General features: G+C 39.8%; 1 protein-coding gene across 1 annotated transcript in view; it reads right to left on the reverse strand.

Annotated features, from left to right (window-relative positions):
* Window positions 1-3,292: 3,292 nt before the first annotated feature.
* Window positions 3,293-26,027, reverse strand: part of RNF150 (ring finger protein 150) — a 225,570-nt gene continuing 202,835 nt past the window's right edge. Inside the window, exon 7 of the mRNA XM_032463956.1 lies at window positions 3,293-11,800. Coding sequence (XP_032319847.1) covers window positions 11,682-11,800 — 119 coding nt within the window. The 3' untranslated portion in view covers window positions 3,293-11,681. The remainder of the gene's footprint in view (window positions 11,801-26,027) is intronic.

The following is a 26,027-nucleotide window of genomic DNA, read 5'->3' on the forward strand; positions in this document are numbered from 1 at the left end:
AAAGAAATAAAAGGGATCCAAATTGGAAAAGAAGAGGTAAAAATGTCACTATACGCTGACGACATGTTACTATATATAGAAAACCCTAAAAGGTCCACACAAAAACTACTAGAGCTGATCGAAGAATTCAGCAAGGTAGCAGGTTACAAGATTAACGTTCAAAAATCAGTTGCATTTCTTTACACTAACGATGAATCAACAGAAAAAGAAAGTAAAGAAATAATCCCCTTTAAAATAGCACACAAAGTAATAAAATACCTAGGAATAAATCTAACCAAGGAGGTAAAAGAATTATACACAGAAAACTATAAACCATTGATGAAGGAAATTAAAGAAGACTTAAAAAAATGGAAAGATATCCCATGCTCTTGGATTGGAAGAATCAATATTGTTAAAATGGTCACACTGCCCAAGGTAATCTACAGATTTAATGCAATTCCTATCAAATTACCCAGGGCATATTTCACAGAACTAGAACAAATCATAATAAAATTTATATGGAACCATCAAAGACCTAGAATTGCCAAATTTATATGGAACCATCAAAGACCTAGAATTTCTTTCTCTTTCTACTGAAGAGAAAGAAAGAGGCTGGAGGAATAACTCTCCCAGACTTCAGACATTACTATAGAGCTACAGTCATCAAGACAGCATGGTATTGGTACAAAAACAGACATATAGACCAATGGAACAGAATAGAGAACCCAGAAATGAACCCACAAATTTTTGGTCAACTAATCTTCGACAAAGGAGGCAAGAACATACAATGGAATAAAGACAGTCTCTTCAGCAAATGGTGCTGGGAAAACTGGACAGCAGCATGTAAATCAATGAAGCTAGAACACTCCCTTACACCATACACAAAAATAAACTTAAAATGGATCAAAGACTTAAACATAAGACAAGATACAATAAACCTCTTAGAAGAAAATATAGGCAAAACATTATCTGACATACATCTCAAAAATGTTCTCCTAGGGCAGTCTACCCAAGCAATAGAAATAAAAGCAAGAATAAACAACTGGGAACTAATGAAACTTACAAGCTTCTGCACAGCAAAGGAAACCATAAGTAAAACAAAAAGATAACTTACAGAGTGGGAAAAAATTTTTGCAAATGAAACCGACAAGGGCTTGATCTCCAGAATATATAAGCAGCTCATACGACTTCATAAGAAAAAACAAACAACCCAATCCAAAAATGGGCAGAAGACCTAAACAAGCAATTCTCCAAGGAAGACATACAAATGATCAATAGGCACATGAAAAAGTGCTCAATATCACTAATTATCAGAGAAATGCAAATCAAAACTACAATGAGGTATCACCTCACACCAGTCAGAATGGCCATCATTCAAAAATCCACAAATGACAAATGCTGGAGAGGCTGTGGAGAAAGGGGAACCCTCCTACACTGCTGGTGGGAATGCAGTTTGGTGCAGCCACTGTGGAAAACAGCATGGAGATTCCTCAAAAGACTAGGAATAGACTTACTGTATGACCCAGGAATCCCACTCCTAGGCATATATCCAGAAGGAACCCTACTTCAAAATGACACCTGCACCCCCATGTTCATAGCAGCACTATTTACAATAGCCAAGACATGGAGACAGCCTAAATGTCCATCAACAGATGACTGGATAAAAAAGATGTGGTACATTTATACAATGGAATACTATTCAGCCATAAAAACCAACAACCTAACGCCATTTGCAGCAACATGGATGCTCCTGGAGAATGTCATTCTAAGTGAAGTAAGCCAGAAAGAGAAAAAAAAATACCATATGAGATCACTCATATGTGGAATCTAAAAAACAAACAAACAAAGCATAAATACAAAACAGAAATAGACTCATAGACATAGAATACAAACTTGTGGTTGCCAAGGGGGTGGGGGGTGGGAAGAGATAGACTGGGATTTCAAAATTGTAGAATAGATAAACAAGATTATACTGTATAGCACAGGGAAGTATATACAAGATCTTGTGGTAGCTCACAGAGAAAAAAATGTGACGATGAATATATATATGTTCATGTATAACTGAAAAATTGTGCTCTACACTGGAATTTGACACAACATTGTAAAATGATTATAAACCAATCAAAAATGTTAAAAAAAACCTGTGATAACAGAAGCATGAACAAAATTTAGTGCCTTCTAATGTGGCACAATCACTATTGGTACCAACAATCCCCTTAGAATACCTCCTGACCTAGAACTGGCCCGAGGGCCAAGCCTCCAGGGCACTGATGCTTTCCAGCCTCCCACAAGCAGTTTGCCATTTGGGTAGGAAGGAGCTCTGGGAGGCCAGAGGACTCAATATGGTTTGGCTTTTTTTTTTTTTAATTGAAGTACAGTTGACTTATAATGCTGTTAATTTCAGGTGTGCAACAAAGTGATTCAGATATATATATATTCACCCTTTATTGTTTTCCATCATAGGTTATTACAAGCTATTGAATATAGTTCCCTGTGCTGTACTGTACAGTAGGTCTTTGATGTTTATCCATTTTACATATAGTAGTGTATGTATGTTAATCCCAAGCTCCTAATTTATCCCCGCCCCCTTCCCCTTTGGTGACCACAGTTTGTTTTCTATGTGAGTCTGTTTCTGGGTGTGGCCCTTGGAGAGGTGCCTGGCCAGGTGGAAGGCTTCGATCAGAGGCTGAACTGCACCTGACACGTCCGACTCGGCCCTGTCCTCCAGTGGACATGTCAGCACCTTGGAAGGGCCGGACCCAGAGGCTCTAAGCCACACCAGGGCCTGCCAGTTCGACGTGGGGGATAACAATGAATAGAGGGCACCTCTCCCCTTTTCCATTTTCCTTTCCTACCTTCCGAGGTTGACAGCTCCCAGTTTTTAAAAATTCCCTTAACATTCCCTTGCTCATTTGAAGGCATTGCTGTTTAAAACCCTGTAGGGGTGTACAAATAAATATAAAGAAGGACCTGCCGCCACAGTGTAACCCCCTTGACTTGCCCACGGCGGCTCAGATGGAAGTGCTCAGTTTCTATCCAACGGTGCCTCAAGCTAATTCAGCAGCCCTTCTTATTCTGAGTTGCTCAAATTATTTTAATTCTTTCCCTTAGAGGAACAGAGCTAAGAAGAGGGCTTTGTACCTGGTACTTGACTTACCCGAGAGGAATAAAGAAGTTACTAAGATCTCCTGTCTCACTCTTTTAACATGATCGTGATTTAACGATAAACATCGATGTTTTATAATCCACAGGGCCACCTCTGGAACTCCAGGCGAGGCAACACAGTTGGAAAATATGGATGACACAAAACGCAAGCATCTGATTTCATTTTATTAAAAAACAAAACCAAACAAAATTTTGCAATGAAATTTCCTGGAATTCACAATCCTTTTCAAAGCTTCAGAGTTGCATTTTTTTTTTTTAAAAACCAGTACATAAGAACACGATTGCACTTATTTACAGGATAGTCATCTGTATAACAAAAATAGCCATGTTGTGCGATTGAACGTTTCCAACTATTGTCTTTAATATTTCATCACTAGCTGCATGAGACAAATGGTTTATGCTCTCCAAGCACATAGAGAATAGAATAAAGCAAAATAAAAGTCATGCCTCCCAATAGAAGACAAATCCCTTCAAAGACAGTTTTTCGAAACTTCTGTGTGTTTCAAGAGAGATATAAAGTGCTTTGGAAGGAGTAAGGTCTGTGCCTGAGGTGGGGAAGAAGGAAAGAGAGAGATTTACACAGAAAACAAAACAAAACAAAACAAAAACCAGTAACTACACTGCCTTAACTAATCATTTAACTATGCCTGTGACTTTGGATAGAAGATGATGTTTGGGTAAAACAGCTACATAATTCACTATTAATTTTTTTTTTTTTTACAGTTAAGAGCTAACTGAAGTCCAAATAAAAAGTTACTCATGCAATGCCATGAGAAGTAACTTTTGTGATTTTGAGTCACACGGCAAATAAATCAAGGAAGCTCAGTCTCATGACCTGAATATGGAGAGGACGGGTAATGCTGTGAGGGACTGCCGTGCGTGGGATCTGCAGACCTCGTGGGGCAGCGAAGTAAAGTCCTACCAGTGACATCAGTTTACTTTATACCAAAAGCACGTAATTCGTGTTTAAGAAGGAAAAAAAATAAATCCATCGGCGTTCTTGCTCGTTGGTAGATACTAGAGATTGATTTATGATGCCATGTCTGGATTATTTCAGAACAGTACATTCATTCTTTGTAGATTTTTTTTTCCAGAGGAAGTAATAATGTGCTATATACAAAGGGGCTAAAGTAAGCTGGGTTTTTCCTTTTCACATTATTGAACTGGTAATCTCTGGTCATGACCTGGAGTCCACAAAATCGGTGTCACTTAGATGCTGCTTGGGAGGCTCCCTGCATAATCATCCTCCCAGCTCGTGAACAATACCCATGGCCTTTCAGGAAATGAATGGAATGTAACTTCTCACAAGTACAAAATTACTTCAAGTTTTCTAAATATAAGGGACACCCCACTACAAAAGTAACCACCCCTCCCTCCCCCTCCCACATCTCTTTCTAATTATAAAACGGTACAACCATTTCAGATTACTAATGTGAAAGCAGGACGTAAATATATTATATGTACATGTACAAAACATGTCAGTATTTCACACCATTTACATTCATAAGAAAGAAGTCTGTTTATTGATCTTCTTTTGCAATTTGACAAGAAAAACGGTCGAGATACGTTACAAAACAATTAGAGCACACAATTCCAGCCAGAGGCATCATCTTTTGCAAACAGAGCAAACACCATTTTCCCAACGTTTTGCAGAAGAAAGGGGCTGCTGACAGTGAGATCTTCCATGGGGTCCTCCTCCAACTTTTTAGGGTTTGTGACATCCCTTCCTCTTTTTGACAAACGTGGACCAAATTCTCAACTACTGAGGAAAGTGGATGATGAAAGGCAAATAAATAACCACTCGCTGAGGAAATGGGGACCCTGGTCAAATTAGCTGGCTGAAAGAATAATGGCGATAATTCCAGCAGAGGGCACCCTGCCCCCTTGCAATAACATCCAGCTGAACACCAGGTACCACCAGACGCCAACACAAACACAGACTGAAAAGTCCCTCTGTTGGGAGTCTTTCTTCCACGACTCTACTAGCTAGTTCAACAGGCAATAGTTTGGTATTTTCTTCAAATGAGTGGGATATGCTATAATTAACTAGCTCTTATACATGAAAATTCTTTGGCTATTTAAAAATCTTCACATTCTCAAAGAGAACAATATTCTGAGTTTGATAAAGCGCTAGGTTTGTCTGAAACTTTTGAGGGCAAAGGGGACTAAACACTAGACTTTCAAGATGGTATGGTACTAAGGCCATGGTGCTTTTTTTAAAAATTAAATTTCTGGATTTAATAAGGTCAGTCACCAGCCTGCAAGAGAAAACCCCTAAGGATGCACAGTTTGATTGGACCAAGCAAACCACCTTCACTTATTCTGATGAGAACATTGGGAGGAAATTAAACTAGTCGCTGGAAGAAACATGTGTCCATTTGGATGGTGATCAGTCTTTGGTTTATATAGTACACATGGTCCCCACATTTTCCGTGGTCCTCCGAGCCCTTCACTTCAGGAAGGATGACAAGAGCACAGCCATTCTACCAAGCAATGACTTTAAATAATTCAGGGTGAGCTCCCTTCACGGATTTTCCTCCTCCCTCTCTTCAGACATACAGAACCTCTTCAGAGATGTATATTCTTGCCTTATCATTATCCTCAACAAATATCAGGTGGCCAGAGAGAGAATGGCTTTGAATTAAGTGCAAACATCAACAGGTGCACAAGGATGAGGTCTTGCATCACGGAGATTCCTGAAGAAGCCACCTGATTATGAAGCACTCAAGGCAGGCAGAGTTCAGAGGGCAGTAAAGAGGTGTGAATGACCTCAGTGGGTCCTTAGTAGAATGAACAGGTTTGGAAATTAAAGGGCTAGATAATTTAGGGTCTCCATCCAGGATGTGGAATCATGTCTTGAGTTTTGGGATGATTAACTGAATGTCATCAAAAAGGCTCAAAGTGGAACAATGTAGCTACAGCTTCATGGGTCTTCACAAATTCATTATTCCTGTTACAATGGGCCTGGACTTGTGAGATGGGGAGGAGAGCAGGGAAAGGGAAGACGTAAGCGATGAGGAACTCCTACTTGCTTCTCAGAATTAATTTATTTTTCAGGTAATCCCAACTGCCTTTGCAACAGGAATGTTTAACTCATGAGCATTAAACTCCTTAAAACATACACATCCAAAAAAAAAAAAAAAAAACAAAAAAACCAAACCCAAAAAACAAGAACAGGCCAGCTTTGAAACTAGGGGTGAGCATCCAGGTTCATATCCTGCCATCCTCTTTTCTGACTTCCTGCAGTATCCTCATCACCTTTTAACAGCCATCATCAAATGTACTTTTCAGTCCCAGCCACATGAGTAGCATGGATGAGGGACTTCTGTGACACGGGACGCTGCACAAAGAGTTGTTGTCTCTCACTTTAAAGAAATACTTTCTTTTTGCCTCTTTTTATGTCTTAAGGAAGAAGTGGCCTCTCAGATCACTTCCGAAGAGCAAGCTCTTGCGCTAAGATGTTAGGAAGCAGGGGTGGACATCGGATCCAGTTCAGCCCACACGTTTTCCCAAGAAATCCTAATCCCGGGGCCGCTGGTGAACTAAGGGGGTCACAGCCGCTGGAGGTGGAAGATAATGGATTAGACAGCACTCTGCAATCCCTACCTTGCCATTGTTGGTGTAGGAGACTTTTCTGACAAGGAAGCCTTAGGGAAAAAAAAAGAGGCAATAGCTAGAGGCGGTCTGTAATAAAATTAGTGACATGAGAAGTGAAAAGGAGGCTGACTCCATTTCAGGGGAAGTTCATTTATAGCAAACTGACTCTCCTCCTCAGAAGTGCAGCTACAGACACTGCCACACAACACAAAGAGGAACACCGACAACAGTAACACCGGAAAACAATGGCAATCACAACCACGGTGACTCCACAGACCCAGGGCCACTAAGGGTTGTTTTTTTTCTGTCCTGAAAGATGGGAAAAGAATTTGTGTGTGTGTGTGTGTGCAAAGAAAGAGACGGGCAGTCAGGGAGAGCCCGAGATAGAGAGAGACACACCCTGACAAAAAAGGGAAAGAAATCAAAATGAGAGCATGTAAAAAAATGCTGCCAGAAACGGTCTCAGCGGCTCTACCTTACCACAGAGGGCTGGGTCCTCCCTCCACAGCGGGAGTGACTCTCTATCCCCAGGTTTTCAGAAGGAGTTTTGATTTAATGAGATTTCTTTGTTTTCAGTCAAGGTGATGCATTCAACGGACAACGAAATGCCAATTTTTTTCTCCTCCTCTGTAAGAATTTTCATCTGAATATGATGAACACGATGGGGACTAAAAGAGTCCCATGTGAGGCTCTCTGTCGTCATTTTTGGTTCTGAATGTGTGGCAGCTGCAGGGACGTCAAGCACTGACTGAAGGTACCACTGGGTACTTGCGTGACCAAATCCAGACGCATGAACATCCAGGATGTTTCCATCAGAATGAGGGAAGTGCTCAAAGCAAAACAAACAAACAAAAAAGCCTCTTTGGACAGAGATCTGCCTCCATGGTCACGATCATGACTATGTGATGTCAGAAAAGGCAGATGCCTTTGCTCCTTTTAATTTTCCACCTTCTCCAAACTCTCCATCTCTCCCTGCCTAGATGACAGGAGCTGACATTCTAGGGGTGGCAGGTCTCCAAACCCTGGAGACGAGATCAATATTTAGATGCTTTATTCATGATCAGGGCTCAGTTCTTCCCAAAGGGACCAGCCACACAGGAGATAGTGATTCCCAGAGGTGACTAAATTATTGTGGAGGAAATGGAAATGCTCCTTCTCTTGACCACAGCCTGGGGGTGACAGCAAGATGCCCCGTTCCCAACTGAGAGCTGGCGTCTGAGTTGCAGGCGGTCACAATTCACCAACTAGAGGCCCGACAGTCACAAGCCTCAAAGGTTTCTCAGTAAGTCTGCACAAAGTCTTGTATTTGGAGTGGAGATGTACCTTCCCGCTTTTCCCTCCCAAATCCGGGCATTTTAGCTACAGGTGTGGCGCTAGGGGGCACTGGGACTGGGAGACCTTCTGCCAATCAGGAAGAAGGCCGACGGGGAGCGGGGGTCAAGTTGGATCACTAGAGTCTGGAATTCTCTTTGGCTTCTGAGTGCCACACATCAGCCTAACGGTTTGTCAGAGAAGGGAGGGATATAATTTTGTCTCAGTACCAAATCAATATGGCATGTGTGTTTTTTAAAAAAAAACAACCAGTCAAGGAAGCAACAGTAAATGGTCATGGTCTTGCAGTTAGAAAGTTCAAGCAAAAAATTTGAAAAAGGGTGGCCGGAGTGCTTATTCATTATCAAAGAAATGGACCTGGGGGCCTCTCATTAGGCCACTGGGGTGGAGTCCAGTTGTCTCTGGAGGTAATTCAGTTTTAACCTTTTTTCCCTGTAAGTGTCAGGGAACCTTGCGAGAATCCTGGAGCGGCTCCAGCCCCACGCTGTCCAGTAGGGAGCCATGAGCCACACGTAGCTATGAACTGTTGGAGAAATTGCAAGTCCAAACAGAGATGTGTGTGAGTGTAAGACACCTGTTGCATCTAGATGACGTAGCACAAAAAAAGAATGTCAAGTAATTCATTACATGTGGAAACAATAATAATATTGGGTTAAATACATGTATTATTAAAATTGCTTTTACCTGTTTCAGCTCGCTTTTTGCAGTGTGGCCAGCAGAAAGTTTAAACTTGGATGTGTGACTTGCACTCTATTTCTATTGGACTGGGCTGGTCTAGACACTACGGGGAAATACACATCAAATCTGCACATTCTTTGAGGGGGTTCCCGCACTGTCTGGGAGCTGCAGGGCCCCAGGGCAGAGTTTCTTCTTTGGGGGAAGGTGCTGAAGAAGGCTGTGGGGAAAGGGCTGTTTCCTTTTTTTTTTTTTTTGGAACCCTTCCATGCCGATTAACATTTTATTTTTAAACTACCAAAACCACAGGAAAACTCTTCAGAAACAAACTTTCGTTAAAGGAGAAGCTTCTAGGCTCAGGGAGTTTGCAGCAGAACCTCCTTGGGGTCAGGCCCACAGGCCTCAGATCGGCCTCCTGGGTCTCTCATCATCTACGCAGCATCCTACAGGGGCTGCCGCGGCCACAGCACATATGCAGCCAACTCCTGCTTCACCTGGTCCCCGGCAGGAGGAGCTGACACCCATCAATCCAAAAGGCATTTTCTCTTTGGGCATAGAATACCACATGTCTTTTACTGTTGATTTCTTCTTCTAATTCCACTTGACTTAAGTTAATACCAACTTTTGTTTTGGGCAAACCTACTGAAGGCGGGGTAGGTGGTGCAGGCGTTTGCTGACCGAGAAAAAGAAGTATTTTGAGATGAAGAATTCCACCCTGAGAACTAGGATTTGAAGGTATCCAGAGATGGCAAACTCTGTGACTACGTGGGGTTTTAAGCCAAGGCAAAACCAAACGACTCCTACTTGGACTTAAAACGCCAGTCATTTGGACAGTCCTTCTCAGCAACACAGGAGTGCCAGATCTCAAAGGCTGTTTGTTTCTGTTACATGTCAAGAAACTCTGCCTCCCCAAGGTAGAAAGTCTGCTATATGTCATCACCATCAGCACAAAACAGATCCTCCTGGCAACATGCTCATTAGTGGTCCTAAGACCAGAAAGAGCCTTGGGCATAATCTTGTTAAACTCCCTCGCTTTGCAGATGGAGAAGTCTAGCCCTCCTGACTCCAGATTCGGTGCTGTCTTCCTTCCTCCCTGGCTGTAGATCCTGGATTTCATTACAGGAAGTATTGGACTCCTAGCGAGATGTGACATTTCTGAAGGTGATAATCATTTTCCTTGCCTTGCTGCCTACTTAGAAAGCATCAAATAGGAACTCGTTAAAGCTGGTGGTAAAAGAGCCACCAGTGGGTTCCCGTGATGTACACGGAAATGTTTCTGCAGGCAGCGGGGTTTTTCCAGCAGAACCAAACTCTGTTTTTAGATGAGTATGAGTGTAGCGAGGTGGAAGGGCCTCCTCAAATACGTAAATACCTCAGCGAGAGAAGCTTTCTTTCCTAGGGAACCCACACAGCGGCATGGCTTTTCACAGATGACGAGGTGACCCCTCTGATGGTCCAGAGAAACGAGTCACCCTGCCTTAGTCATCTCTGCATCTGGAGAGTCTAAATGTATTACAAAATTTCCCACTGAAAAAATAGCACATCTCTGTCATAGTTACAAAAAAAGAATAACAACATAAACAGTTTAAAAACACCTATGGGTTTTAGAATTCCTTTGATGCCCCCTTTCCTTTCCTTCTGACTTTCTCTCTCTCAATCAGGAGAAACTTGACTTCAACAATTCCTGTGCTGAACTTTTTAGATCAAATCGTTTATCAAATCACACCTCCCCCTAACTTGGTATCCAGACGCACTCAGGGGTGCCCCTGGAAGCAACCTCCTAAGGATTTACCTAAATCCTTCAAGGTCTGGTGAGGTTTACCAGAAGTGTGCTGGAATGAAGGGAAGACCTGAGTGCTGCTGCAGCCCCTGCTCTGTTGGATCCAAAGATGACTGGATCTTTTCTAAAACTTCCATCTCCTGCAGAACCCACTCGTGGAGGTAACAAAAGAAGACTGTAGTAGCCTTGGGGAAACCAGTGCAACAGATCCTTTGCTTTCAGGAATAGCGTGTGGTATCTGGTTTTAAAACCGGGTTTGCAGTCCCAGCAACCGACAAGCCCTACAGTCACAAAGAAAGGTGCTAATGCCCTGGAGGGGCCTTGTGAGTTCAGAATTCAGCCAAAGACTGTAAGGCTCAGATGAATTGAAATGCCCCCTAGAACTGCCTTCTCACGTCACGTGGGTCCCTAACTGAACCTGGCAAGTGGAAGCCAGCAAGAAGGAGCTGAAAAAAAAAAAAAAAAAAAAAAAAAAACGAGGAGTGGCCTCAGCAGATTCAGAGCTTGGTGTTGGGGGTCTCTGGCAGCTGGGATTTTCAAGATCCATGTGAAAGAATTTAGATTCTAAACGAAAGCTGGCCTTAGACTGTTTCAGGGTGCCGAGGCACTTCCCGAAGCCATGCACACTTCATGCTGAGAGGTCAAGGCCGTTAATCTCAGAGATGGAACACAAATGGGGCTGGTGCTTCCAAACAGAACTCTGTACAAAAGCTGGAGTGAATCAAAGGGAGAACAAAGGAGTGGACATAAAGTAAACTACACACAGACCTTAAAAAGAAACTACCAAGAAATCAACAACATTCCCCAAATAGGAAAACAAGATCTGGAAAAAAAAAACTGAAATGAAACTAAGAAGCCCTAAAAGTGTCCCTTCAGTCTGTTTTAGGAACTTCCAAAGTGTGTGTCTACAAGACATGGGAGAGAAAATCAGCTTTCAGCTTCCAAGGTGCCAAGGCCATGGGCTGTTGAGGAGATGGAGAAACTGCATCCTGATGAACGTGACTTTGGATATTGCTTTTCGGTACCTTTCTTGAGTGGAGCGCCCTGGAGTTGTCAAAGTGCTCTGGAGGTGCGTGTGCCTCGTCCAACTTTGGGGCGCTTCTCCCTTCCTTCCCCTGGGGTCCCACCATCCCTTTCTTCCAGATCTGCCATTTCAAGATTTCACCTCCTCGCAGTCTTGGTCAGTGGAAAGTTCTACATCAGAAAGTCCAACCTCCATCGCCATAATCAGTGAGATGTCAGAATCACTGCTTACCGCTGCCTCCTGCTCACCTGGGGGGAAAAGCAAAGTTCACAGTGAACATAGAGCTGTGTCTTCAGAGGCTGATGATTTCAATACAATTGCCTTTAATAACATTTCACTGAAGCCCAAGAGAAGGAATTAGGAAAACTGGCTAATTTGAAAAAAAAATCTAGTTAGAGCCTTTTCTCTCTATGCCCCCAAATAAATTCTAAATAAAAAGTTAAATGTAAACAAAATAAACTAATGAAGCTAGAAGAAAATGTATCTTACAAGTATATACCTAAGTAGGAAACAGTAGCTCTAATATCTCTAAGTAGGGCAGGAATTTCTGTTTGGAAAAACGATTGATCAAGCCACAGAAGAAAAGATTGATAAATGTGTGTGAAAATTTAGAAACATAAAAAACATGAAAAATAAGCTCAAAGGCATATATCACACCAGGAATATTTGTAAAACAAATTCACAGAGGATTATATTCTTAACATATAGAGAGCTTTTAAATAAACGAGAAAAACTGAATCCAACTCTTAGTTAGAAAAATGGGTAAAGGTTACTGTTACACCATTCACAGAAGAGTGTAACATAAATGACCAATAAACATCAGGTAAAAACGAGCAACTCCTTTTTGTTTATGAAATTTTCACTCTTTAAAAAAGAGTGTATTACAGTTCAGGGTATACTGAGGGAAGTACTGTGATCAACTGTACTCAGATGTGAAATTTTCACCCAGTAACTTCATTTCCAGAATGTTTTGTAGAGAATATAATAAGAGCTTCAAGAATATTCATTTAAGGAATAAAGAACAGCAGCAAAACACTGCAAATAACAAAGCCCAACAATAAAAAAAAATCTCGTAAACTAGGTCACTTCTAAAAGACAGTCTCCTGGTTATAATCATTAAAGTGATGGTTCCAAAGAGTTTGTAGTTACAGAAGAAAATGTTCACGGTATGCTGTTAAGGGAAAATAGAAGTATTCACAGCTTTATGTACAGTGAAGTCGACAGAGAAAGTTAGCCAGTAGCAGAAAAGCCAAAAATACTAATAAGAATTGTCTCAAGTTTGGGATTTATAATCACTTTCTTTTCTTTAAAAAAAAATTCAGTTTTACTCCTAAACATTCTTCAATGAGCTTATATCATTCATTCACTCAAGACATAAATTTCTTGCATTCTTTTAAATTAAAATCTAGTCAGTTTACAATGTTGTGTCAATTTCTGGTGTACAGCATAATGTTTCAGTCATGCACATACATACGTATATTCCTTTTCAATTTTCCGTATAGGTTGTGACAAGATATTGAATATAATTCCCTGTACTATACAGTATAAACTTATTGTTTATCTATTTTATATACAGTAGTTAGTGTCTGCAAATCTCGAACCCCCAATGTGTCCCTTCCCACCCTTTTCCCCTCCAGTAACCATAAGTTTGCTCTCTATGTCTGTAAGTCTCTGTTTTGTAAGTAAGTTCATTTGCGTCTCTTTTTTTCGATTCCGCATGTAAGTGATATCATATGGTATTTTTCTTTCTCTTTCTGGTCAAGACACAACTATCGAGTCCCTGCTATGTGCTAAGGATTGTGCTAACTGTAGGGATATAGGTGAGAGTGAGAGAATTCCGGTCCCCAAGGAACTTACTATCCAGTGGGCAGGCAGTCCACTGACTTGTCAATTACAACCCAACGGGATAAGCACTTTCCTGGAAAATGTACCTGGTATTATAGCAGAAGGTAAGGGGCATACATAACTATTTGCTGAGGCAAAGAAGGCTTCCCAAGGGTGTGATATTTAAACAAACTCCTATAGGATAACTTAGCCAGACGAATGAGAAGGATGTATCTCTTAAGCACTAGCAATAGCATTACAGATGACTGGAGGTGATAGGCAGTCTTGTGCAGATAGACATCAGACTGTATTTAACTATGACTGGGATGCAGAGGCAAGCTAGGGAGTATGAACAGGGGAGGCTGGGGAGCTCAGCTGCTTAAAAGGCAGCTTTAAAACCAGCAGATCTTGTATGTTCCATTACCTTACAGACGAAACACACAATTAAAAGACCAACAAAATATCTAAGGACTAAAGAATGCTGATAATTATCATACTTTTGCTCTCATAATCACTGAGATAATTTATTTCATGTTGAGATGCAGTTAAGAAAAATATATGAGTTTCATGAAGGACAGTAAACTCTTCAGATGTTTAAGAGGAGACAAACAGAGAACTAGCAAAGAACTCGAGTCTTAAGAATTCGTTTTAGAGAAATGAGGTGTTTCACAGGGATAGACCCAACCTAAAGACTGAGATCTGATATGTTTCCTAGACCCACAAGTGTACGAAGTTCATAGTAATGTAGACAGGTCAATGGCTAGAATAAAACATTGGAAGCAGATCTTGGAAGATAGTCATATTTAGTACTTGAAAATGGTGGATATTCAACAAATATTCCATAAAACCAGTCATTTAGATAAGAGTGTAACTGGATCCCTGCCTCACACCTTATACATTCTAGGCTGGCTGAATACCTATATCTGTGTATCTGTATCTGTATCTGTATCTGTATCCGTATCTGTATCTGTATCTGTACTTATAGTCCATCCTTATTTTGTGTGTGTGCACTTCCTTCCCATTTATCCTCCTCTCCAGAGCCATCATCTGGTACCTTCCATCCCTGAGCCTTGGGGAATTTTTGATGCAAACCAGGATGGTTCTCCCCTTCCTCACGGCTGCTGTGCACTTGCTTTCTCAGCAGGGCTGTGGTTTGCTGTAGTCCAGGCTGCACTCAGCATCACCAAGAAGAAGCTTTCATTCTGGAGTCAGTGAGCAGTGGCCACTGGATTTGGACAGGACACAACATGCCCAGCCAGACAAAAGGGTTTGCTCTGATTTTTAGGTCCATTAAGTCATCGACTCTTTATTCCCTTTTTTCCCAGTTGCCCAAATTTTGTTACTGTCTCTTCTTACATTTTACCCATCCATGTTAGTTCATGCCTCACAAAATCCCTTTGCTATAGTTTATGTGGGGTTTTAGGAGGGACTGAAAGTTATTTCATGTGTTCAACCCACTCTTTTTACTCAGTGCTCTCCTTAAGCATCACTTTTACAATGAGAAAATTATATACTTAAAGTTATATTTATGAGAAGTGGGAGCCTGTCTTACTCTTTAGGAGATTGTATTCTAGTCTCAGCTATAAGTAACTACACATGTTACTTGGTATAAGTCACTTTCTCCTCTAGGGCTGAAGTTTAATTGCCCATAAAATGAGAGTTTGGATTAGATATCTTAGAGTCTTTTTCAGCTGTTATAGTTTATTCATGTATAGGTTGATGCCAACCTAGCACAGTGCCTCCCTCATATAGGGTGTGTTCTCAATAAGTAGTTTATCGAATTACCACTGAGAAATGAAGTTGCAAGTCTTTCTTTTTTCATAACATTTCAAATTGTTGTTTTCTATTTAAAAACTTTTTGCTTAATCAAAAAGAAAGTCTGCTTATTGTATATTTAGTACAAGTATGTACTAAATGGGAGAATTCACTACTTTGAGGTGAAATGAAAGCTAAAAGAGCTAAGGATATGGAAGTGTCCGTCAAAAGATGAATGGATAAAGAAGATATATACATATATAGAATACTACTACAACAGAATACTACTCAGCCATAAAAAAGAAGGAAATTTTGCCTTTTGCAGCAATGTAGATGGACTTGGAGGGCATTATACTAAAAAAAAAATGTCAGACAGAGAGAGACAAATACTGTACAATATCATTTACATGTAGAATCTAAAAAATACAACAAACGAGTGAATATAACAAAAAAGAAGCAGACTCACAGATATAGAGAACAAACTAGTGGTTACCAGTAGGGAGGAGGGGGGCAATACAGGGGTGGGTGAGTGGGAGGTACAAACCATTGGATGTAAGACAGGCTCAAGGATGCATTGTACAGCACAGGGAATATGGACAATATTTTGTAGTAACTGTAAATGGAATGTAACCTTTAAAACTTGTATATAAAATTAAAAAATTTAAAAAGTGAGAGCTATATTGTAGATATATAATCTCCTCCTCCTCCTCCTTCTTGTTTTTTGGGCAATAGTCCAGGAATCAATTCAGCTCACAAGAAGCCAAAAATTTCAGCTCACAACTAAATGGTAAGCCAACCAAAGAGCTCATCATGGAGTGGTTTTATTACTCTCAGATAGGCCTGGTACAGAAAGGAGGCACAGATAAGAGCTGACTTAGAGTTCTAGAGCGATAGCTCACAGCACCTGCAAATTCCCACCTTCACACCTGTCTTCTCAGCTACCAGCCTCAGCAGATTTCATGGATTCATTCTCGCCATGGTGTTTTCTAAATCGGAATGTGTGAATTGAAAGAAAAAAGGGCTGTGGGGACTGCTGTAACTATGGGCTGCTGAATTCATGATGCTATTTTGGAAATTGACTGTCCTGCACAGCTCGAGGCAAAGACGAGGTCAGATCAATAAAAATAGAGATTTGCCAAAAATGGTTCCACTTCCATGATGTGACATTGCATCAACCACAGTATCTAATCATTTTCCATTTTAAAACTTAAAAAAGTGATCTGAAGGCATTTGGAATTGTTCTTTACTCTGTCCTAGGTTTTTATTGAACTTGGTTTGTTTGATAATTTTTAAAAGCAGGAATGTGTCCTTTAATCAAGGCAGAGGCTTTACTTTGAGGCCGTAATAATACAAATCAAAATGCTGTCACTGAAACATTTAGAAGGTTCCCTGTAGATAGTACTAATTGGGCAAAGTAACTATTAATAATATAAATATTTACTAAAATTTATCTTCTCCCCTGAGAAAGCTAATACAAAACTCATGCAAAAATAACAATGGCCTCTACTGAATTCTTAACGACAACTCTTTGATGTAAGTATTACTATTCTTGTTTTACAGATGAAAAGAAAAAACCTCTTAGTCCATTTGACACAGTAGTATAATACCTACTTGACACATTTTCTTTCTTGGCTTCATGCATTGTAAAGACATTGAGAGAATTTAAACAGGGAGTAATATGATCTGCTTAATATTTTAAAAGATAATTCTTGCTGTTAAGTGAAGAACAGATTGGTATGACAAAGGGTGGAGGTAATCCAGAAGAAACTACTGCAGCAAAAGAGGTGAAACACGGTGGCGGCTTGTTGTAATAGGAATGGAGGTAAGAGGACAAACTGAAGTAATCTTTAAGTTTTTATTACTTTTTAATTTTTATACAATTTTAAAGGTTACTTTCCATTTATAGTTATTACAAAAGATTGGCTATATTCCCAGTACATCTTTGAGCCTATCTTATACCCACAGTTTGTACCACTCATTCCTCTACCCCCATATTGCCTACCACTCCCCACTGGTAAACACTAGTTTGTTCTCTGTTTGTAAGTCTGCTTCTTTTATGTTATATTCACTCGTTTGTTGTATTTTTTAGATTACACATATAAGCAATATCATATAGTATTTGTCTCTCTCTGCCTGACTTATTTCATTTAGCATAATGCCCTCCAAGGCCATCCACATTGCTACAAATGGCAACATTTTGTTCTTTGTTATGGCTGAGTAGTATTCCACTGGAGATATCTATCTATCTATATAACTATCTATATTTATATCTATATCTCACACCTTCTTTATCTATTCATCTGTTGGACACTTAGGTTGCTTCCATGTCTTGGCAATTGTAAATAGTGCTGCTATGAACATTGGAGTGCATGTATCTTTTTGAGTTAGTGTTTTTGGTTCCTTTGGATATATACCCAAGAGTGGAACTGCTGGGTCACATGGTAGTTCTATTTTTGATTTTTTTTTGAGAAACCTCCATCCTGTTTTCCACAGTGGCTGCACCAACTTACATTCCCACCAACACTGTACAAGGGTTCCCATTTCTCCACATCTTTGCCAACATTTGTTATTTGTCTTCTTTCTGATGATGCACTGAAATAATATTTTAGAAGAAGGATATAAGAGAAAGGAGGAAGTAACTCCCATATGTATTGAGCAACATGGGTACCACTTACTGAGCTGGAGAAACTGGAGGACGAACAGGTGGGGATAGATCAAAGTTCAGTTTTGTGTATGCTGTGTTTGAGCTGCCTGTAAGATGTCCAAGGGAGACGGCAATTGGCAGCCAGATATAGGAGTCTGGAGTTTAGAGGCGAGGCCATGACTATCATTAAATTTTGGAGGCTTCAACATAACGAAGGTATTTTAAACCACGTGAGTAGATGAGGTTTTCTAGAGACTGCAGAGAGAGAAGATAACGCCAGGGGCAGAGCTCCTGGGAACAGCAAAAACTAGAGCCAGAGACTCAAACAGGTGCCCCCACCATAATTTGTTTGGCTCACACAATGTCTTTTTTTTTTTTTTTAATGTGAATTAGTTACCAATATTTAAAAGTCAAGCTGTTTTACATACAAAATTGAAATTTATCTTGGAAAAAGCAGTATCCAGCAATATATGTCCAATTCCCGGATGGAAATCCCTGGGGGAACCCGAGTGAACGCTGCCCCACCTAGCTCAGGGCACAGAGGCTCATGGCCACCACAGCCATCCAGCAGTCTCTGCACTGGTTCACATACTTGCTTGGCCAGTGCAGGCATCTGAGTTTGAAATCTCACATTTAGGGAGAGAGCAGACGAATAGCAGAGGGGGGTCCCAAATAAACTGCAAATAGCCAGGCGGAGTAAAAGAATATTGTGTCATTGATTAACTTCCTTCTTTTCTTTTAGATACATTCTGCTTTTTTTTTTTCCACCTCCTTTATAGGCACAGACTCAAAATTTTAAATCCGTACCCAAGAAAATGAGATACCATATTACTGAATTGGTTGGGGTGGATTTAAAGACTGATCCCAAATCATCTAATTCTCAGCCTTGAATCTCGTCATTGCAGTTACAGAGCATCTGATTAGATGGTGAGCAGAAAGCACTCTGTTTTAAATGGAGCTTTGTGACTTATTTTATTGACCCATAACTACTACTTTCATATATTTCTACATTTAATTCTAAGTAAAATCCATCAGTAGCCTTCTTGTGGTTAACCAAAACAATTCTTAGTGGTGGGGTTTGTTTTATTAATTCCACTTAGTCTGTAAATTATTAATATCTTTGGTCTATTCCTTTCCTCTTAAATACATAAAATGTTACCTAAAGTGTCATAGGTTTTCCTTCTACACTGTTCGTAGGAATGTAAATTGGTGCAGCCACTATGGAGAACAGTATGGAGATTCCTCGAAAAACTAAAAATAGAGTTGCCATATGATCTAGTAATCCCACTCCTGGATACGTATACAGAAAAGATGAAAACTCTAATTGGAAAAGATACATGCATCCCAATATTCTAACAGCACTATTTGCAATAGCTAAGATATGGAAGCAACCTAAATGTCCATTGACAGATGAATGGATAAAGAAGTTGTGGTATATTTATACAATGGAATACTCAGCCACAAAAAAGAATGAAATAATGCCATTTGCAGCAACTAGATAGACTTAGAGATTGTCATATTAAGTGAAGTAAGTCAGACAGAGAAAGACAAATATCATATGATGGAGTCTAAAAATGATACAAATGAACTTATTTACAACATGGAAACAGACTCACAGACATAGAAAACAAATTTATAGTTACCAAAAGGGAAAGGGGTGGGGAGGGATAAATTAGGAGTTTGGGATTAGCTGATACAAACTACTATATATAAAATGGATAAAAAACAAGGTCCTACTGTAGAGCACAGGAAACTATATTCAATATCTTGTAATAACCTGTAATGAAAAAGAATATGAAGAAGAATAATATGTATGTGTATAACTGAATCACTATGCTGTACACCAGAAACTAACACAACACTATGAATCAACTATACTTCAATTAAAAAAAATAAGAGTCACAGGTTTCCCTTTATAAAATGGACATTGCACAGTTGTAGTTCCACTGTGGTTTGTATAACTGTCCATAACGGGCCTGGCTTAACGTTCCCTCCAACCCGCGACCTGTCCTGTCTGGTCTCTGGGGCATGCAAGTCCTGTCTTTCTCACTTTCCTGGCTCAGCCCCATCCATTGTCAGTGTTCCCATTTCAGAGCCCCATGCACTCCTTCACAAGTAGGAAGCACTTGGTAAATGTCTGCAGCGGTGCAAATGAACTGAAGTTCCTCTCTGGACACATACATAGGGCATCAGGTTTTGTATTTTATTAACTAATCACAATATTGGTGCCTGCTGAGTACTTAGTATATGCCAGGGACTATGCTAAGTACTTTAAGTAGATTGTCTAATTTAATAGTCACAGTTTACCTATGACATAAGAAGAATTATTATTTCTATTTTCAAGTGATAAAACTAAGGCTCAGAAAGGCTCAGATAAAAATCTTTGGAGCTTACATGGTAGTAAGAGTTGGATCCAGAATTCACACAGATGTGGGTCTGTCTGACACTGGAGTCCATGAACCTGATCATATCTACTCTTCAGAGCTGAGATTCCTAGCCTGAAGACTACTGGACTTGCAGGGGAGTCCAGGTACCTAAAATTACCTACTTTTATGGTTATGTGCATATATGCATTTTTCTGGTCAGAGGGTTGCTTTTATCAGATTTTCACAGAAACCAGAAAAGGCTAAGAAGTATCCACTTAAGAGGTTCTGCAACCTGGGTGAGTGGACACGTTGCTGGATTCAACAAGCATGGCTTGGTTTTTTTAAAAAAATGTGTATTTTGGTTTACATTTCACTGACTATGTGTTTTACTAACTTGACAGGATGATTTTCATATGCAGTCACTGCTTTCCTAGTTAATTGTTTCTATATGATGGTTATTCAAAGTGAAAGCAGAAAATTATCCTTCCCAGAATGAGGTTTGATATTTACTCTACGGCCTGACTTATGAAAGGAGGCATAGAGCTGTAGCAGGCTGGAATAAGCCCTCTCTGTTACGAATTAACAAACACTGCCCTCAGAATAAGTGTTCGCTGTGTTGAGAGAAAATGAGGGGGTGATGAATATAGTTCCCCAGGTGTCCTGATTCTCCAGGAGGTTTGGTGGACACATGCTCAGAGCTGTTCTGCATCACAGAAAAGCTTATTTCCCCCATGTACTGGAAAAACAAGTTTTCAAAGAAAAACAGCATCCTTCTGTCCACTGATCCTGATGCTTATCTTCTTGAACATAGGACATCGTTTCCAATCACCCTGTATTACACAAAAGCATCACAGGAAAGACACACAACCAGACTGGCCGACTTACAATGTTGCTATCTTTTCATTTCTTTTCAGGATTAAAGTTTCTTAGGGCTGGGGCACTGCAGATCTATTTCCCCAGCGTGTCTTAGTGGGGAAGTTAATTCGATTCCAAATGCAGAGTGTTTTTAATAAGAAAATGTGTTCCTTTCACATGCGTTCCTTACTTTTGCCTCTTTTGCTTAGAATTTCTCAGGAGATAACTTCTGATTTGGTTTAAATTTTCCTCCTTATGAGTGGCTTTTGCTGTGACGATGGTAAGCCTTTTGGGTCACTTTCTTTAGAGGCTGTGCAATAATGTTAATAATAATAGCTGTGTCAGGCATTGCAATTACATATGTCCTGCATATCACCTTCACAGCGATGCTCTGGATAGGTGTATGATCAACCTCATGACTGCTTCACATTTTACAGGTGAAGTCAACTTGTCCAAGGTCAAGAACATAGAAAGGGGCAGAAATGGAATCTCAACCCAAGTTGGTGCTCTTGACAGCTGTGCTATTCTGCGATGGCAGAGCTGTTAGACTTCTACTTGGCTGCTAAGTTGTTCCCATAAACAATGCTCGGCCACCTTAGAGAACCAAGCCTTCTAGGCTTACAACATAAATTCAGACATTGGGCCAAATGACCCCTAACAGTTGTCCAGCTTCAACTGGCACTTTTGTCTTTCAAAACTCTTGCTCCATAATTATTTTTTTGCGGAGGGGTGGGGATTAGGTTGATTTATGTATTTGTCTTAATTTTTTTAAATAGAGGTACTGGGGATTGAACCCAGGACCTTGTGCATGCTAAGCACATGCTCTACCACTGAGCTACACCCACTCCCCATGTTCCATAATTATAAATAAAAAACATGGTGAGCTCAAATCAGGAAAATTTTTTATCACCTGGGGAGGTTTAAAGCATTGATTTCATTCTGACTTAGTAAAGGAGAATTTCCTGGAAGTTTATACATTAAATTAGATCACAACTTACGATTTCACTCTGCTTTTCTCTCTTCATCACTGGTTTTCTTTCCCTGTGCCACTTCACCCAGCAGGAGAAAGATTTTCTCCAATTGCTCAAACTCCTTATGATTTCACTAACAATTCATTCATTGAGTAATTCCTTACTAAGTGTTGAAAGAAAGGACAATGTGATTTTGGCATTAGTTTTACGTTAGTTTTTGCAGGAAAGAAGGCATAATCTAGTGAATATGCATGTTGTTAACAGTTATTTTACAATTCCTAGTTAACACTACCTACAGAAAATCTTAAGCATTAAGCATAGTATCTGTTATATGGAAGGCTCTCCATAAATGTGACTATGACTGGAATGAAAAACGAGTAAAAAAGGGAAAGCTACCAGATGGATTTAGAGAGACAGGCAGATACCACGCAGACATCTGTTTTTGCAGTTATATGAAATTATCCATAGACTTCATTTATTTATTCATCAATTTATTTAATCGCTCATTTATTCAATGGGAATTTACTGAACACTTAATAGGTATACAGCAGTGTTGATGAGCTTTGGAGGAAATAAAGATGAACTAAACAAAGGTTCTGCTTTTAAGCTGAATTTGATCTAGTAAAAGAGATCAGACTTGTGTATATATAAATTTAATACAAGGTGATACATGCCAAAAAAGAGTTGTATAAATAAAATGCTAAAGAAACAGAAAGGTGATGAAAATTCTACCTCCAGTTGGGTAACCAAGGTTTGTGAAGTAGGTTACAATGGAAACCAGTGGTGAGATCTGATTAGCATTGGGAAGTACTATTGGGAGACAGGGGAGATGGTATTTTTATCAGGAGAGCCAACCTGACTAGGAGTCGTCAGAGCAAATTTCAAGGCATGTGGATGGTTCAATTTGGCGAGCTGAGGATATGGAGAACCCTTCGGCAAAGTGCCAGATCTAGCCTGTAGGTACTCTGCCCCCTTCCTGCGCTCAGTGCTCTCCTGTTTCCTAGGAAACCCTTTGCCACGGGTTCCTCCAGTCTTCCAAACATTTTTTTTTTCCCTGTAAATCAACTTCACTGAAGCATAATTTTGATGAGCTTTTGTCATTCTTGTTTTTTTTTTTTAATTGAAGTACCGTCAGTTACAATGTGTCAGTTTCTGGTATACAGCACAATGTCCCAGTCATGCATATACATACATATATTCATTTTCATATTCTTTTTCATTAAAGGTTATTACAAGATATTGAACATAGTTCCCTGTGCTATAACAGCAGAAACTTTTAACTTTGATGAGCTTTGATGGATGTGATGGATGGATGTACCCGTGCAATCACCTTTACTATCCTGACAGTATTCAAAGTGCTAAACATTTCTACTTCCTCCCAAAGCCTTCTTGTGCCCCTTTATGGTCATTCCTTCCCTTTGTCCCTGGCCCCACATAACACCTGATCTGTTTTCCTTTTTATAACACTTTATCAGGGTTTTTCAATATTGGTATAATTGATGTTAGAGGTTAGATAATTCTTTGTTGTGGGGAAAATGTCCTGTAAATTGTAGGATGTTTTGTGGCATTCTTGGTCTCTACCCACTGAATGCCAATAGCACCACCCCCCTCCTCAGCTGTGACAATTGCCAAATGCCACCCCACCAGGGGGAAAAATCATCTCCAGTGGACAATCATGGCTCTAGATTAAGACGCATTTTCTATAATTTTATACACATGAAATTTTACAGTATGTACTCTTTTGTGTCCGGTTTCTTTCATTCAGTGTACTCATTTTGAAATCCAGCCATGATGTTGCATGTATCAATAGTTCACTCCTTCTTACTGCTGCATAGTCATCCATTGTATGGATATACCACAGTTTACTTATTCATTCATAAGCTGATGATCATTTGAGTTACTTCCAGTGTTTGCCTCCTGTGAATAAAGCTGCTATGAACATTTGTGTGCAAGTCTTTTTGAGGACATACATTTTCATTTCTCTTGGGTAAATACCTAGAAGTGCATTGCTGGGTCCATATGGTGAGTATATGTAACTATATAAGAAACTGCCAAATTTTTTTTTTTGGTAGCAAAAAACCACAGCATATTAAATTCACTCTCAAAACAACCTCCAAGTATACAGTACAATATTGTCAACGACATGCACACTATTGTGCAACAGATCCCTTTAACCTCACCATCCTGAATGATTCCTGCAAAATAAGGGTCCAATTTCTTTCTTTTGCATGTAGATTTCCAGTTTTCCCAACACCATTTGTCGAGAAGAATATTCTTCCTCATTGTGTAGTTTCGACACCCTAGTCACAGAGCATTTGACCAAATATATGAGGGTTTATTTCTGGGCTCTCTGTTCTGTTTCACTGGTCTGTATGTTTCTATGCCAGTACTACACTGTTTTAATTATGGTAGCTTTGTAATATATTTTGAAATTGAGAAATGTGAGGCCTCTAGCTTTGTTCTTCTTAGGATCCTTTTGGCTAGTCAGGGTCCTCTGAGATTCCATATTAATTTTAGGATTTTTTTCCTATTTCTGTAAAAAAATAGCATTGGGATTCTGATGGAGATTGCATTGAATCTGTAGATTGCTTTGGGTAGTATGAACATTTTAACAATATTAAGTTTTCCAATCCACACATAGGAGATATCTTTCCATTTATTGTGTCTTTTAAATCCCTTTCAGAGCAATGTTCTGTAGTTTTTAGTGTAAAAGTTTTTTATCTCCTTAGTTAAGTTTATTCCTAAGTACTTTATTCTTTTTGATGCTGTTGTAAATGAGATTGTTTTCTTAATTTTCTTTTCATGGTTGTTCATTGTTAGTGTATGGAGAAACCACAGATGTGTGTGTGTGTGTGTGTGTGTTTACTGTTTTTTGTGGGGGAGGTAGTTTTGTTGATTTTATTTTCTAATAGATTTACCGGGGTTTTTGTGTGTTTGGTCAAATGCCTTTTCTGCATCAATTGAGATGATCACATTATTTTTATGCTTTGTTCTACTAAAGTGGTGTACCACTTGTGGAGCTCTATGACCCACATCAAGTCAATTTTACATCTGGTACAAGGTAAAGGTTGGTGTTCGTTTTCTCCCAACATTTTTGTAGTCTATTTCTGGTATTACGCTCCCTTATTTTGAAATACCTAGAGTGATTTCCACTTTCCTGACTGGCTTCATTATATATAGGCAATGAGGTTGGAAAGATAGGCTGCAGTAAAACTGAAGAGTGATTTGAATGCCAGGTTGAAGTGTCATGACTTTATCTAATATACATGAATTATATTATATTTATGCATAGAAAGTACTTGCTTAAAAACTACTGAAAGTAAACAATCTCAGTTCCCTTACCAGTAAAATAGTGACAGTAATACTTTTTTGGGAGCCTGTAATGAAATCTGGTACGTTGGGGTGTGTGTGTGTGTGAGAGTGGGTACACACACACCTACACAGGGCTTCACTTCACAGTGTGTCTGGCACGTGCTATGTGAGATAATATGCAGCTATTATTGTATTTAGTACATTGACTGAGAACCTGCTTTCTTCTGATCTCATTAAGCCTCTCGGATTCCTCCTTTGTCTATCAATGTCCTGATGAAGAATGCCCTTTCTTTCCCTGGCACTGTTTCCCCACTGCTTCTGTACTGTTCTATTTCTTCTGTGTTACTGATGTAGGTGGCTGCATCAACCTTTCGTAAAGAGCTCAATTGCCATGTGACAGCCTTATTCCTCCTATGTGTACAAGTGTCACCCTGGTACAAGATAGTCCGATATAAGAGCCAAGAGAAACTGGAGAACAGGCTCTGATGGAAACACAGAGTTTAGTTTAAAGGTCAAGTCGCGGGACACAGCGAAGTAGGGAATTCTTTACTTCACTCTGGGGGGGGGGGGGTGGGGTGCGGAGGACAGAAATAGGAACAGTTTCTTACACGTAATGTTTTCAAAAAGAAAGAAGCATTTTAAATGGTGAATCTGTTGAAATACAAGTCCTCAAGCAGAGCGCAAGCAAATTACAAGGTAAATCAACAGCTCAGCCAGGGACTGAACACTGCCAGGAGCACGTTCGGGG

Source organism: Camelus ferus, chromosome 2 (genome assembly GCF_009834535.1).
Source record: "Camelus ferus isolate YT-003-E chromosome 2, BCGSAC_Cfer_1.0, whole genome shotgun sequence".
NCBI classification, from domain to species: Eukaryota; Metazoa; Chordata; class Mammalia; order Artiodactyla; family Camelidae; genus Camelus; species Camelus ferus.